The sequence below is a fragment of the Plectropomus leopardus genome, chromosome 7 (genome assembly GCF_026936395.1).
Source record: "Plectropomus leopardus strain MGB_pleo_1.0 chromosome 7, ASM2693639v1, whole genome shotgun sequence".
In the NCBI taxonomy this organism is placed as follows: domain Eukaryota; kingdom Metazoa; phylum Chordata; class Actinopteri; order Perciformes; family Serranidae; genus Plectropomus; species Plectropomus leopardus.
Window position 1 is genome coordinate 22,235,877 of NC_142182.1, and position 15,694 is coordinate 22,251,570.

The 15,694-nt window shown below is 39.0% G+C and overlaps 1 protein-coding gene across 1 annotated transcript in view; it reads left to right on the forward strand.

Moving 5' to 3' along the window:
• Nucleotides 1–10,167, forward strand: part of LOC121950125 (copine-8-like) — an 85,957-nt gene extending 75,790 nt beyond the window's left edge. Inside the window, exons 19-21 of the mRNA XM_042496043.2 lie at nucleotides 618–675; nucleotides 1,425–1,498; nucleotides 1,925–10,167. Of these exons, the coding sequence (XP_042351977.1) occupies nucleotides 618–675; nucleotides 1,425–1,498; nucleotides 1,925–2,137 (345 nt within the window). The 3' untranslated portion in view covers nucleotides 2,138–10,167. The remainder of the gene's footprint in view (nucleotides 1–617; nucleotides 676–1,424; nucleotides 1,499–1,924) is intronic.
• Nucleotides 10,168–15,694: the final 5,527 nt, after the last annotated feature.

Below are 15,694 nucleotides of genomic sequence, written 5' to 3' on the forward strand. Positions count from 1 at the left end.
GCATCACGCAGCCCACCCCCCCATGTGTCCGTGTGATGTAATATTATTGTAAAGTAAGATTGGAGAGTAATTATTTACTAGCCTGCAGAGGATCCATGCCCCTCATATCTCAAGCAATTTGAGCATCCGCCTAATAACCACGGGAAGTTATGAAACACTAAAAAACCTTCATTCATCATTCATCACTCGAACTGTACTTTGTTGTCCCACTTGGCCAAGATTTAATAAACAATATTGCGATGCGGGGCAGAAGTTCAGTTGCGGCTCAGGGCATGAGGAAGATGTAAATGGGAGTCATTTTTAAGCTGTCAAGCTTTGGGAGATTTAGAAAAAGTTGTAGATGCATGAAATTAGAAAACTCTGGCTGGACGAGAGGCTTTATGAGACCGGCTGCAGAGGCCAGATGGATTTGGATATAACCCCGTCTGTCATTACAATTGCATTGAATTTTTGCTATTGAGGTTCCTCACTATAGACTGTTAGCTTACAGTTAGTAATCCGCAGGGGTATTTCACTGACAGCCTGCGGCGTTAAAGATAGCAAAGGGTGAAAAGAACGAACACTGCCTCTTTCCCCGCCTTTGATGAGCCTATTTTGTCTCCTTCCTCCCTTTACAGGCTGCATCTTTGCCCATGTCAATTATAATAGTCGGGGTCGGACCAGCGGAATTTGACGGTAAGCACGGTGAAGATCACGTGCATGTGTGTGCTTTTCGTGCAGACGTGTGCGTGTGTTTATGTGTGTTTATTAGCATGCAGTAATCCATCGCTTTCATTCTACTTCCTATCTTGCCTCCCACACGGTTCAGCCCTTCCTTGTGCAGCTCTTCTTTACCTCTCTCCTCCGTTCCCCTTCCCCTTTAGTTCCCCCTCCTCCTTCTCCTCCACTGACTCTTAGGTTAAGTGGATGTGAGAATTCTCATTTGTCAGACCAGAGGTGGTGCTTTTTTTTTCTTTTTTTCCAAATAGACAGTGGCCATGTTTCGAACCTCACTCTTGTGTTGTCTTGTTTACAATTCATGGAGCAGTCCTCGGTAAAAACACTCACAATGAGCAATTAGCCTGCAAAGTCAACGGGATTTCAACAATTGTCACGCTATATGAAGTCAGTATGCACGGTTGCATGATGTCCCCATGGTGCACATCGCTGGGCTCTGCTTAAACATATTCCAGCGTGTTTCAGCGCTCTACGTACACAGTTGTGTGCAGCTTACGGCTCGCTGGCTTCACGCTCAGCGACGCACATTCTGTGTACTCATGCCGCGTTTGGCATTACCAACACTCTAAGGAAATGTAACTCAGTGGCATGCTAATGGCTTCAGCAGATTAAAACACACAAACTGAGTGCCATGTTTGCTCAGCGTTGCTTTGACATGGCTGTTCAAGTCTCCTGACAGGGCGTGACTGATGTGCTCCCCTTCTCAGAAATGATCGAGCTGGACGGGGACGAGGAGAGGATCTCATCCCAAGGACGATACGCTGAGAGGGACATTGTTCAGGTACACACAGAGTATTCCCACAGAGGACATGGATGACTGGCTGTGAGACTGTTTTGCTCAGCAGAATGTCTTTAGAGAAATGTGATATTTATGATTAATGGGGGAAAAGGTCATATTGCTTGACCCTCTGCTGTGCTCTTGTTCTCAGTCTGCCATTCTTCTGTCTTCCACCTGCTGTCTCATTTCTCTAAACTATACACACCCTCTCCTCTGTGTTCTTTTTATTCTGTTCTTTTGTCTTGTCTCATATTTATCGAACCATATTCTCTCCTCTCCTCTTTTTATCTTCTCTCCTCTTCTTGTTTCCTTTCTTTGTTTATTCTCCTCACCTCTTTTCCTTTTCTCTCCTTTTCTCCTTTTCTTGTATTTCCTCTCCTCTGCTTGTCTCATTTGCTGTCCTTGTTTCCTCTCCTTTCTTCTCCACAGTTCGTTCCTTTCAGAGACTACATTGACCGACGAGGAAACCATATCCTCAGCATGGCTCGCCTGGCTAAGGAAGTACTTGCCGAAATCCCGGACCAGTTCCTGTCCTATATGAGGACCAGAGGGATCAAACCTGGCCCCTTGCCACCTCCTTACACCACCTGTCCTCCACCGGCTGTCCACCCCCTCCTCTGCAGACGGGTAAGCCGAATCTAAAGACCAAGGCCTCGCTTCAACGCCGGCCAGCTGGTTCTACTCGTCTATACTCTCCTCTCTCTGCTTCTTCCTCTTCCTACTCTTCACTGGAAGCTTTTGAGCACACGGCGAACCTCGGCCGCTCTCTCATGTTGCACTTTCGGGGACGTGTAGGCCATGAGCCGTGGGCATGACGCGGATAACCCCCGAGTGGAATGCTTTTACAAGAAGGGACATTTTCCTTAGTGGATGAAGGTTGGGGTTTTGAAGGGTCATGGCGGAGTTGTGAGATCGGCAACTTCCACTAGGAAGCATTAACAGTACAAAAACGGACCACTCGAGGTCATCAGAATGAAACGTCCAAACTGGGGAGACACTGTTCATTTGCGATTTCTATTTCCACTTTCTTTATCTTTCACAATATCTCAATATATAAATGTTTACAAAATTAAGGACTGGAGTGGAGAATTTTTTTCAGGAGGAAATTTTTACCAATCAATGTGAAAACCTTTCAGATTACTATTTTTTGGCTGCAGAAACTGGAGGTTGTGACTTTGTACAAAAACGTTTTAGGCCCTGGTGCCACATTCTTCATTACAGAGTGTGTATGTTTTTGTTTTTTTTTAATAAATGGAGCATGTGCTAGTTTAAGAGAAGCATGCACTGTTGTCCTGCACTCAGGGCTTTGTCCCTCCCACACAAACTCCTACTCCCACCCTCACCCCCACTGCCATATTCCATTAAGAACAAGCCCATCACCCACCTGAAATCTTCCCACGCTCCTACCCTCTGCTCCATCCACCTGCCTTGACTCAAAAGGAAGCAGTGCTTCTGGTCAAATCAAATGCAGCAGGGACTAGAACTAGCCTTACTCTTACATTCACAGGCACCATGTCCACCGTGACTTCTGGAAATGTGGATCTCCAAGCCCAGAAGTCAAAAACACACATCTCGCTACCGAACCTGACTGTGTGTTAACGATTTTAGAGTCTCTTTATTTTCATGAACAGCATTCAGATGCATTTTTTTGTTTTGTTTTACGTCTCTCTACCTCTCACTTTGTTTAATATTGCCAAAAAGAAAATGCTGTTTAATTAATTGTTCGGTATGTCAGTCTGTCGAGTTCTCAGTTTTACCTTTCTCACATGGTTTTCATAAAATAGTTGCCAAACTTTAGGTTGAGAATTAAAGCACTTTGGTAGCTATCAGACCAGGTGACTCACACCTCTGTGTTAGCAACACACTGTGAATACGTGCACAGAATATCGTTAGCCAACAAACCAAAATGCAAAGATGTTGTTTTGAGGTTTTATTGCAACTACCCATATGGATCAAAGTAGTGACAGTGAGCACAGTTTTTAGTTTCATGTTCTCCAATAATATTGTAATCAAAAGCCAGTAATATTATTTTAGTAGCAGGTTGCAAATAAGCTCCTTAAAGGAACAGTCAACAGAAACACAATGTTTTATGTATCAAACTCTCACCTCCTTAAGGCTTGAGAGGTGCCTCTGAATAATTTGAGGAAGATAGCAGCTGTTCTCAGCTTAGATTTGCAACACTTACAATGGATTCCTGTGGCAGTTTCTCTGTTTCCACATACACTCACTCTCCATTTTTTTGGATCGATCTAAAAGGTCTCTCTGTATTATGATCTTTGACAGCTTTTCCCCCAGATGCAAAAACAAACGACCCCCTCAGACTTTCGTAGCTGGAAATAAAAATGGGTAATTATACTTTGGTAGAGTCTAAAAACATCATAAAAAGTAACCTCCAAATTGGGAATGTACACAGATGAAATTGACACAGCCGCACAGTATCAGCATATATTTTTGCTGAATATGTGACAGAAGTCAAAGTTCCTAAATTTATTTTATCAGTCAGTCTCTTACTATGAGCAATGAGGTCCAACAAAATCACATTTATTTTAATGTTGTATTACTTAGGCTTTTCCACAACATATTTCTTTTTTGTTTCGTCCGTGGTGTTTTCACAGGTTTGAAGTGGACATGACTCATACGGGAAAACGTAATGTCACACACTTCTATTACAGTCTTATGATGTTTGAATCAAAGCACAATGATTGTTTCAAGGTAGTTTATTTTACCAGCACTGTCAATCAGATCTGATCACGCCACACAGTTCTGATGAGGCAAATTACCTGAGTTTTTGAGTGTTAAATGGGTAGAACAGAATGACATTGCAGACAAATGATCAGATCCATGCCAAACCAGTTTCATTGTGAAAATACACTTGAAAATGTCTGTAGAAGCAATATATTTTGCAGCATAATCCACTTATACTCTGTCATCCAAGCACTATTTTAAGAAGGATCCAGCAGCAGAGCTCCAGGTTTGGGCCCACCTCCTGTGTCTGACACTCTGGTCCTGTGCTTGAAGTAGGTCTGACATTGGTTGTGCCAGCCAGACACAATTACCAGGATATGATGCGTTCATCAGTGTGTATTAGCCACACAACCTCCACTAGTAACACCAAAATAAACAATACAACCCTAATATTGATATGAGTGTAACTAAATAATTTAGGTAGCACCATAACATTAAGCAGCTAAATAATGGTTGCATGCTATCATATCCTGATGAACGTATTCTAAACATATAGAGGGACATAGACGTGATAAAATGTATTAAAGCAACATTATGTAGCTTTCCTACCTTAAAATATTAGTTTCTACATGGATCTAATAGTGCACTAACTTTCGACAGGGAGAATGGCGTCCCACTTCTACAGAGCGCCTGGTCGCCTGCTTTCGGCACCACGTAACTTGGCCAGCAGGCAGCAGAAGTGTGTGCGGATTTTTGGCACTATGTCACACACCAGCCTTCAGCTAAAAAAAAAAGCCAGTTAGCTCGTCCTGGTACGTCTCCGTCCTTGTCCATCTTCAAGTAAGCCTTATAAGTTTGGAACCTTCCAAACCTATCTGAACTAGCATTTGGCCTTTCACAACATCTTTGCCAGCTCAGCATCCCCAAGCTTTTCAACAAATGCACGGTGTCTGTAAGGGAGGCGTAACAGTGCTATGTTTGTTTTACGACTGTAGTGTTATACGTAGACACCTTCGCTTGACGCCAAAGTGCACAGAATCAAATTGCTACATAATGAGGCTTTAAATGTACGCTTAATAGGCTACTTTATTTATTGAAAATATTCGCAACAAAAGAATACACTGTGCAATATAATAACAGGCATGTCAGTGTTATTTGAAGGGAGCATGATAACACACGCCGTTTTCCACCACTTGTCCTGGTGATGAAGATGAGTCCCAGTGCCTGAGGTGAGCCCAAGCCTGGAGCTCTGCAGTGGGACCTTATTGCCGATTATGGCTGTACATGATGTTTGGTTAGTGTTTTTTATAATGTTCGGGGTTATTTTCATCTAAAAAGTGGGTCACCATTGGAGTCCATTGTAACTTGTGAATGTAAGCTAAACATAATTGCTGTCCTCTGTAAAAGAGCAATCTACAAACTCTCCAGAGCCTACACACAGTGACAATTTGATATTCAAAACTTAGTTGTTCTTGAGTATTTCTCTAAAAATTTTGGAAATACTCACACCCAAAACAGGTAATTGCACTGTCACTTTTAGCCAAGTTTCAGGTGAAACTCAATTGTAACCTTGTTGTTTTGGCCATTAATGTGTACATGAAAACTTTACAGTGTGACTTTAAGCAAAGCACAAACTATTTTCCATCAGAAAAGCTACAGACACCGTTTCCCCGTTTTAACCCGTGTAAATGTGTGAAAAACAATGTTTATACATTTGACTTTGTGTACTACAAACTGTAGATCTTATCAGTACTTTTTAGGGCCCTATTCAGTCAAGGAATCAATGTAAGAGACCGTTTACAACATTTTTCTAAACTTGCGCCTCAAAATCATCTTCTTGGCTGTTGATGCTTCATTTAAACATCTACTTATGAACTGCTTGTAAAACAGTTTCTTAGATATTTATACACTGTACAAATTTATGCCTTTTTTGTGTATTGGTCAATATACTGTATATGTACTGCTGCTTCTTTACTGCTGGTATACATATTACATTTTATACTGAGGCCTGTAATCATATTTAAATCATGACTAACAGGCCTTATTCATGTTTATACATAAGTTATTCATATTTAAATCATGAACGACAGGCCTGTATTTTTTATATACGGTTAGAAAACAATGTATGTGTCATGTGTGCAAGGTGATTAAAAGTAGACCTAGTGATCAAGCACACACATGTAGCAACAGTTTTCTGCCAAATTCGACATATTGTTATGTGTAGCATCTCATTGCTGGCCTAGACTCTTTCCAGAAAAGCTGGTTATTCGGTTTGACTGAATAGGGTCCCTCTGTATGGGGACGGGTGGTCTGGTAGATTTTGTACTCTTCTGTATTGTTGTTTAAAAGTGGGGGCCCCATACAACAGCGGAGATGTTAAATTGCACAATGTAGCACTGGTGTCAGGTCTGATACTGGAATGGAGCAACACCAGACTGAACCAGTTTGGACAAGATCAGGCAGGAACCGTTTTTTTATATGTATACATATTTTCTGTATATACTGTATATATATGTTTTGGAGAGTTGACTTGCAGCGAAACTGCCGGGACTCTGTGACTCTCCTCCTGAAACACAAGGCAGGGCCTTTCATTTATTTATCACGACATGATGTCAACCTCATCTCACACCCACAATCCCATATACACTGTACATGCAGTACATGTATTTGTATATGAAACATGCATGACACTTACATAACAAGGCGGAGGTTGAGTGAAAGTTAAGGGTTTCTAGCTTGTTTTCTCAGAGAAACAGTCTTTTCAGAGATGCGATATTTATTTTAGTATTAACATTTTCAAAAACAGAGTTTCTTATCCTTCTCTTTCCTTGGACCACAGTTTCAGGTCCAATATGTCGAGCTGAATGGCATATATTCTGTTTCAAGAACTTGGACTCAAAATAGATTCTTAACTAATGGAAACTAAAGTAAAAAGCACTTTTGAGCACTCAATTCCTTAAATGTTTAATTTTCATATTTAAAAATGTTTAGAAAATTTAAATCTGGATATGGACCTAATATTCATGAAAAAACATAGGACATACAAGAGTCAGATTTTTTGTACAAAGTGCATTGTTCAAATGTTAAGAGATCATTTTAAAAATCTGTTTCCTGGACTCCTGGATAACAATAACGTAATAAGGATAAATTGAGAAATGTCTTAAAGAAATAATGATACATTTTCACAAAAAAATAAATCTCTATTCAAAAACACAACATCCTTTTCTCATATAATGATAATGAACAGTATTGATTCTAACCGACTGTTCTCAAAGCCTCACCCCCCCTTAGCTACTGTTTCTATGTCTGTCAAGCTTTCCACTCACACAATTTGTTACCATCGATTTCGCCAACTGAAATGACAACCGTCTCCAGCAGATATTAATTAATGATGGTATTAAAATCAATTAATCTTAGCTTTTGTCATTTTTAAAAGGCTATTTGCAGCCAGCCTTTTGATGTTTACAGTTTACTAGTCTTTACAAGAGTCTTGTAAAATCATGTCTTGAATATGCATGTGATGGCTGACATCCATAATGTTAAGGTTTACAGATCCCAGGGAAAAAGGTAGCCAACATGGAAACACAAAAACAACATTGGTCTTGTATTGCAGTGTGAATGCTACTATAAGTATTATAAGAAAAATATAGGGTCAGACTGTTATCTCGTTCTAACATTACTCTGTTAAGCTGCTTAGCTTACATACATGTTTGTATTTTCATTGTTTCCTATATTACAAGAGTAATTTTAAAGACTTGATGTCATCCTGAAGGGTGACCGATAAGTTTGTCAACCATACCACTGCCATGAGTAACTTTGTTTGGGAGACTGTCCGAAATACGAGTACATATATCGTTTTATACAGCAGCTTATTACGACCTATATTTCCGTTATTGTAAGGCGGTGACCTTTTGTGGCCTTTTGTGACAGGAGCAAACGAGAAAGTCAGGTGATTTGGTTTAAAGAGTGATAAAGTCCGCGATGAAAGGAGGTCTGGTCAGATAAACGTAGGACTTTCACCCACAAGACTGCTGTTTGTGTCCCATGTGAAACCAGGTCGACATAATTGTAACTATGTATCGTGATATGTCATGTGACACATGTAGAGTTTTTTTGTCCCCCCTGGCACTGTGGCTGGTGAACTCTTAAAATATACCAGTCACTACATAGGTTGCCATTGTCTTTTTGGCTAGTTAGTGAAGCAAATCTAGCAGCCACTTGCATATTTTATCAGCTTTTGGCTTGTAACTTTAGTTTATGTTTTTGGTTTTGAAAAGGTTGGAAAATGGCCACCACTCCTCTAAATTCTTTAAATGCACAGTGCTCTTTCTGCAGCCACTCGCAGAACACTGTTTCAACGTGGAGAAATCTGTAGCTTGACAGGTCTGACGTACATAGAAATGGTTGCCACGGTAATCTGTGATTGGACAATAGCTGTCCAGGGGAGGGGTTTAACAATCTGTCAATTGATTTGTAAAAAAAAGTATTTAAAAAATTATAAATATATCAGCCCAGAAAGAGGTTAAGAAACTCTGTCCAGATGGCTACAAAGCTACAGCATCAAACTACACGTCTACCACATCATTCTATGATGCGCGGTATAGATATGACAGCATGTATCTCTTTTCTTTGGCACGTGTGGATTTCCCTCAGGGCGAGGATGTGAATGCTGTTTGCACAGGATCTCAGTGGAGTTGGATGTCTTAACATATACGGATGAGTTTGTCACGCGCAGCTGCAATGTGTGAAATCACTGTTTCTCTGAGGCTGCGTCAGTGTAGGTGTGACAATCAAAAGCATTTATAGTGTAGGAGACTACAAGGCAAATTAAATAAGAAAAAATAACAACGCTGCGCTTCTGGTGGACAAAGAAGCTTTAATGAAGTAGGCTTATACACCTCGCTGCCTCCCATTGCTCATTGTTGCATCCATGTCACTCTGCCAAGGCGGTATCGTGTCAGCATGCCAGGCCATATGAACGCCCACGTAATCTTCACACATACAACATGAAAGTTGTTTACTGTACCTTCTAATATTAACTAAGTGGTTTAATCGAATGCTCGTGATGAATATCTTGTTTTATTCTAATATTTTTTTATAGCATGCATTAAATTTGCATGTGTAGATTTTTTTAACAGTGATGCATCAGTGGGTTTAAAAAATTGTAATATGACATCTTAACGTGTTATTTCGAAGTATTTTAGACAACTTTTTTGCCTTAAAAATCTCACTGATCAATCTTGGAATTGTGCAATGCCTTCAGATGTTTCTTTCAAAGACTGTTGTTTTTCGTTTTTGGTACGCTCATGCACAGCCACTCATCAGACATCATCTCATAGCATTGTTCTCTCAGACCCAGCGGTTGAAGTAATGTGAATAAGAGGGAGAATGATTCGAACTCGGGGAAAAAAAAAAAAAGAAACTGGGCTGCCTTGCTCTCAGCAAAGCGACAGAATCATTCAGCTGAGAATAATGTTGTCTCATACAGCCATCTTTTAAGTTAATACAGATCTGTGTTTTTATTATAAAACAATTCATTTGCCCCAAAATGCATTAATCCAACTGTTATTTTTCATCAGCCCTCACAGGAGTGATTCATGGCTTCTGCATGATGCTTGTGATTACACTAATCAGAAATTATTTGTCCATTGATACATGACAAAATCAGTTATTGAGGTTAGTGATATTGTAACAGACAGCACAGGTTTTACTGTTTTAATAGGAAATATGGAGCCACTAAAGATTAATTTCAAATGACTTTTTCTGTAAGAATTGGAGTCTTTAAATAAAAATTCATATCAAACCTGTTTCTGTAGTTTTTGGTTGATCACTGGAGAAAAAGGATTTCACTCCAAGATGAAACGAAACGGAAGGAAAACTAATTTTGGGACAGTAAAGATATTTGGGTGTCTCAAAAGATGAAATGTCATTAAAAGCTTTTTATAGCTATACATCATAACAGGGTTCTCACGATCATGGAAAACAAGGAAAAGTCATGGAATTTTATAAGCATGTTTTTCATGCCTGGAAAAGTCATAGCATTAGTAAAAATCATTGAAAGTTTTGAAAAAGTGGTGGAATATTGTTGTGTGTAATAAACTTGTTGCACTAATCTGTGGATGACCTTCTGTGTAATGTAGCATAATGCGAAATTATTTTTTGGAGCTGTTGACGTTAACATCAACAGCTTGTTTACATTTTGTGTGTTTCTTCATTCTTCATTCCCCACGTTTCTTTTCTCCCTTTGTGTGGCTAGTTATTATTACGTTTAAATAGGGTTTGAATCTGAAATATTTGAAACGTGGGCAAGTGGGGCAAGGAAAAAAAAAAAGATTTGTTTTGGGTCCTTTAAAAGTCATGAAAAAGTTTTGAAATTTTTTCCATGAAAATGTTTGGGAACCCTGTCAGTAAAACGTTTATCTGTTTGTTTTCTTTTTGTAAAACACAAAAACCAACATTGTCTCTAGTTAGATTTGCACTCCCTGTTTAAAGGCACCTTTCCTGGCTTGGGCGATGCCAATAAAATCTGTTCAAATGGTGCCAGCACACTGGGATAGATGTACCTCACACCATTGCACCTTTCAAGTGTGCGTCTCAAGATCGAATACATTACAGCAGGCTGAGAGGCTGTCCTATTCCAAAGGCACTTTCAGGAAATGGCAGAGAAATGCAGCCTCCTTTTTGCCTTGCATTTTGAGGACAAAATCGGTGACATCTTGCAGCATCTGTATTCTAAAATCAATCTGTGGTTTAAAGAATAGGGCTGTTATTTATACTTTTTCCTCTGTCAACAAATGCCATGAAGAGACCAAAATTAACAATGACTTTGTGTGTCTCCTAATGCAACCCTGCCTGTGACAGCTGGTTCCATTAATAGATAAATCTTTTAAAAGCTTCTAAACAGGAGTCTACACACCAGCGCATGACATCGCAATGGCCATCCAGTCCATTATTTTTTCACAGTCTTTGGCAGTGATACTCAACTTACAGCCTGTAGGCCAAATCTGGCCCCCGATAGGGTGCCAGGTGGCCCCCCCAGCCATTGTCTTATTCACAATTAAATGAAGTGATTCACATTGGGAATCATTCTTGTACTTTTAGTGTACATAAGGTGCCAGAGTGCATAGACAGCATCAAAATAGAACTTGTTTATCAAAAAATGTGGCTGTGGAGCATCCTTTACACCCCCGCTAAGAGGTCCTACCTAAGCCCCCAATGTCAAAAAACTGTACAAATGTCCTAAAATCCCTGAAACATCCTAAAATCAGAGGAAAGTCCTGAAATCCAAGAAATGTGTTAAAATCCTGGGAATGTCCTAAAACCCTGGAAACATCCCAAAATCCTAGAGTCGTTACAAAATCCCAGAAACATCCTAAAATCCGAGAATGTGTTAAAATCCAAGAATTGTTCTAAAACCCCTAGAAACATCCTAAAATCCTAAAAATGTTCTAGAACTGTAAATACGTCCCAAAACTGTTACAAAATCCTAGAAACGTCCTATAATTCAAGAAAATCTAAGAATAGCGCTAAAACCCCTGAAATGTCCTAAAATCCTAGAAATGTCCTAAAATCTCAGAAAGAGGCTTTATATACTGCATGTGCTTGATGTTTTTGGTCTTTTGGGGGCGGGGGCTATAACAGTAAGAATAATATAGAATAGAATATTTAAAAGAACAAACCTTTACAAACTGCGTCCTTCAAAGGACCCTGAATATTGTTTTTTCATTCATCCAGATCTTTAGTATTAAATCAGTAGTGCACTTCAGTGGTTGGATCATTTAGGCTGATTTAAATAACAGGCACTCACACAAAACAACTCTGCCAGTTTAAACATCAATTGATTACTTCTGGCTGTTGAAAAGTAAAGAGGGTTTCAATTTTTAAGTATTATTTCGCAAAAACAAAACTTCAAGATGTCAGTTTTTTTGGATGTGCATTGTAATAAAAACAGGTCTCTTGAAATTGCCATAGATTTTCCACTTTATCCAAAGGATTTTAAGAAACAGGTTTCGGGTTCATGATGTTTTCACATGATAGCAGCAGCTAAACGTCGATGGGAGTGCTGTCATGTTGAGCCATCTGGAGTTCACGGTTGAAGGATTCCTCAAAGCCCTTTCACTTTTTACATTATATGACACTGACATCCTTTGTACGATCATATTTCATGGAGTCTCTGCTTCATTATTTAGCAACGCGTGGATCGTCAAGAGGGTAAAAATAAAAACAAAAAGCAAGTCTGTGGCTTTTCTAGAACAGAAATAACAGAACACATTGGTACCATGTGCTTCATGGTGCAGGAAATCAGACCTCATAAAAGATATGTGTTTGTGCACAAAAGCATCACATGTGAATCTTTTTGTTTTGCGTGTCACATTTTGTTTATTCAGTTGTTTGCTGAACCATCCAGTGAGTAAAAGATGCAGAGGCAACGTTGTGTGAGTGTAGTAGCCTCCTGTCTTTATAAATACACAGTCCAATGTTTCTCTATTATATTCGAAGCATTTCTGCTTTATTATCTGGCACAGTTGCTTTCAGAAAAGCAACAAAACAATCGGTTGATGCTGCTGGGAAGTGATCTGACATGCTAACAGCGTGGGTTGCTTTCTAACAAGTGACAGTGTGGTAATTACAGCCAGCAGACTTTTTTCTCTCTCCCTTGTTCCAGTCCGGTCCAAGATTTTAATGAGCGCTTATTGCTATCTGCTCCTTATGTTTATCTGCATATGACTTTTAACTTCATGTTATTATGTTATTATGGTCGCCTCCCACTTGAAGCTATAAATATATATATATACACACACACACACACACACACACACACACGCACAGAGTAAAAACATGATTGGTTCATGATAAATCGCAAAAGTGACAGCAGAGAGTGGACATGTGTTCTACTTGCTGCTAGATGTGATGTAGTAATAATAATCTGTGTCTGTTTAGCACCTTTGATAAATCTGAAACACAGTTAAAATGTATTGAAATCTGTGTTAGGAAAATAAAAACAATGACAGAACATAAGCAACAATAAAACCGCTGCAAAACAACGCAGAAATGAAATGTACAGTATATGAATACAGAAATTAGTGATGTAAAAAAGCCCTGTCACAGTAAAAGTCATTCTATAAAAATGGGTTTTAAGAACATTTTTAGAAGATACTTCTGTTGACAGTAGTTTCAGAGTTGAGCCTATGCAGCTAAATACTTGAGCACTTTTAGGTTTTAACCTGGACTCAGTAGAGTGTCTGAGAGGTCTTGTAGGACACTAAGGGCTCAGAAGTTGAGTTTAATACTCCAGTGCCAGGCCATACAAAGCCTTGTTTATGATTAATAGTAGTTTAAAAATACTGTGGCTGCCAATGCAATGAAACCTGAATTGGCTGATGTGTGAAAAAATGTTTTTTTTACTTAGTGGTCTGGATACTGAATTTCGTACAATTTGGAGCTGTTCAGTACCTCGAATGTGAGCTGGGAATCTCAGTAATCGAGTCATGAGGGTATAGACACAAATCATCCTCTCTGTGGCACTTAGGCTATGTCAGAATGCAGGCACGACAGATTTCTTTCCTCAGCTTTTGAAGGCAGACTGATTGCGTTGTTATATGCAAGTGATCAGATTAGATTTGTTTATCTAGACATCAGCAACTTATCTGCATGGTTTGCTGTGGTAACCACGTAGAAGTCGGTAGCAATGTAGCTAGATTAGTAACAAGGCTTTCCAATGCACAAGCATAAAAAAAATAAGGTCCATCATTTCACCCCCCAAACAATTGGTCTGTGAAGACTCGGCTCCTGTACAGGAGCCTCGCCCCAAAGTGCCAGCAGACAATGTATTTTGGCGTCTGTCCACGGACTGTTGCCTACCATAGCGCTCTGCTGCTAGCAGCATGGATTCTGCTGTCACTCTGAATTAGACATTGTCTTGTGTGCTACGTTCCAAGAGATGCAAAAGACACTTTGAAATGCATTTTGAGTGGCCAGAACAAGGCAGACTAAGATGCATCTGTAGAAATCTTATGGGAATTGCAATTCAAACCACCTTCAAATGTGGTTTGGATGAAATATGCAAAAATCACATTTTATGTGTATTTTTTTGCCGTTAGTCGGTGAGCCAGCGGGGTTGGTCGGCACCATCTGAGGGGAATAATGCTTGTGGTCATTTTTAGCAAGTTATACATCTGTAGAGTTAGAAAATATGTGATAGCATTTATGTTTGCTCTGATGCATTTTATAACACTACCCTAAAATAAACGTTTCCAAACAGTGGCCAGTATAAAGTACAACATATATATATTCAACCTAGTGGTATTTAATCCTTGAACACTGAAACTTGTCACAATGACAGCTGAGTTCAAGCTTTTTCTTATATATATATATATATATATATATATATATATATATATATATATATATATATATATATATATAATCACATATTACACATATAATCATTCCATAATTCCATGTATTCTATTATTCAAATAACAAATTACTTTTTGTATGAAATCCATATCTACATCTGTACAGCAGATAGCTAAAATAATAATAATCATTTGGAGAGAATTCTTGAGTTTTATCAGTGTCATAATATTTTCAATTTAGTAGGTGAAGAATATATTTCAAGAATTACAAGAATAAGTGTATAATAGTAGATCAAGATAATTACCTAATCCCTGTAATTTCACAATTATATGTGTTCAAAGAGAAAGTATCAACAAGAAGGAACCATCAGTGCTCTATAGTTTTGAGAAGTGTGTTTTTGCACGAGGTCATAATTCAAGTGATAACACACAGAGAGCTACCACCACAGCAATGCTGTCACATATTTTCTAGCTCCGGGGGTGTATACTATTCTAGACTATGTCTAGCCATTCCAAAAATCAATTTGGATACATTCTGAGATGGCAAAAACTGGGCTGGGCTGACAGTCTGAACGAGGTCTGAATGATAGGTGTAATGTTCCTCTAATTTTCAGTATTCCTCAATTCATCAATCATGACTGGACTAATACAGTCATGATTGATGATCAGGAGCTCTGTCAGGTCATTAAACATATCCTCATACAACCGTTTATATGATATCTTATCAATTAGCAGCCCATGAATGGTGGCTTTACATTACATACTTGACATTAAGTTTTGTAGGTTATAGGTTTTAGATTTAGGTACATAAAGTTAAATAGGCTTCGATTAGGCTAAGAAAAGGAAACATGCTGAGGACGTACCTTAAAATAAGTCTGAGTTCACTTGGTTTTACACGGTCCCACACACTGGTCTCCTTAAGGAAAGTCCTGTGTTTGTTTGACCCATCCACCACCCTAACCTGCCTCTTAGGTGGACTTTGACTCTTTATAATACTTCCCTCTCCCATCGGTGCATTTGTCATCTGATTGCAGCCTTCTTGATTTATGTAGGTTAAACAAAACTACTGGCTCATGATTACATGTGTTACAGACGTTGTTGGGGATACTTTTTAGCAGAAACAAGTAATATAACGTACTACCAACAGGATTTAGGG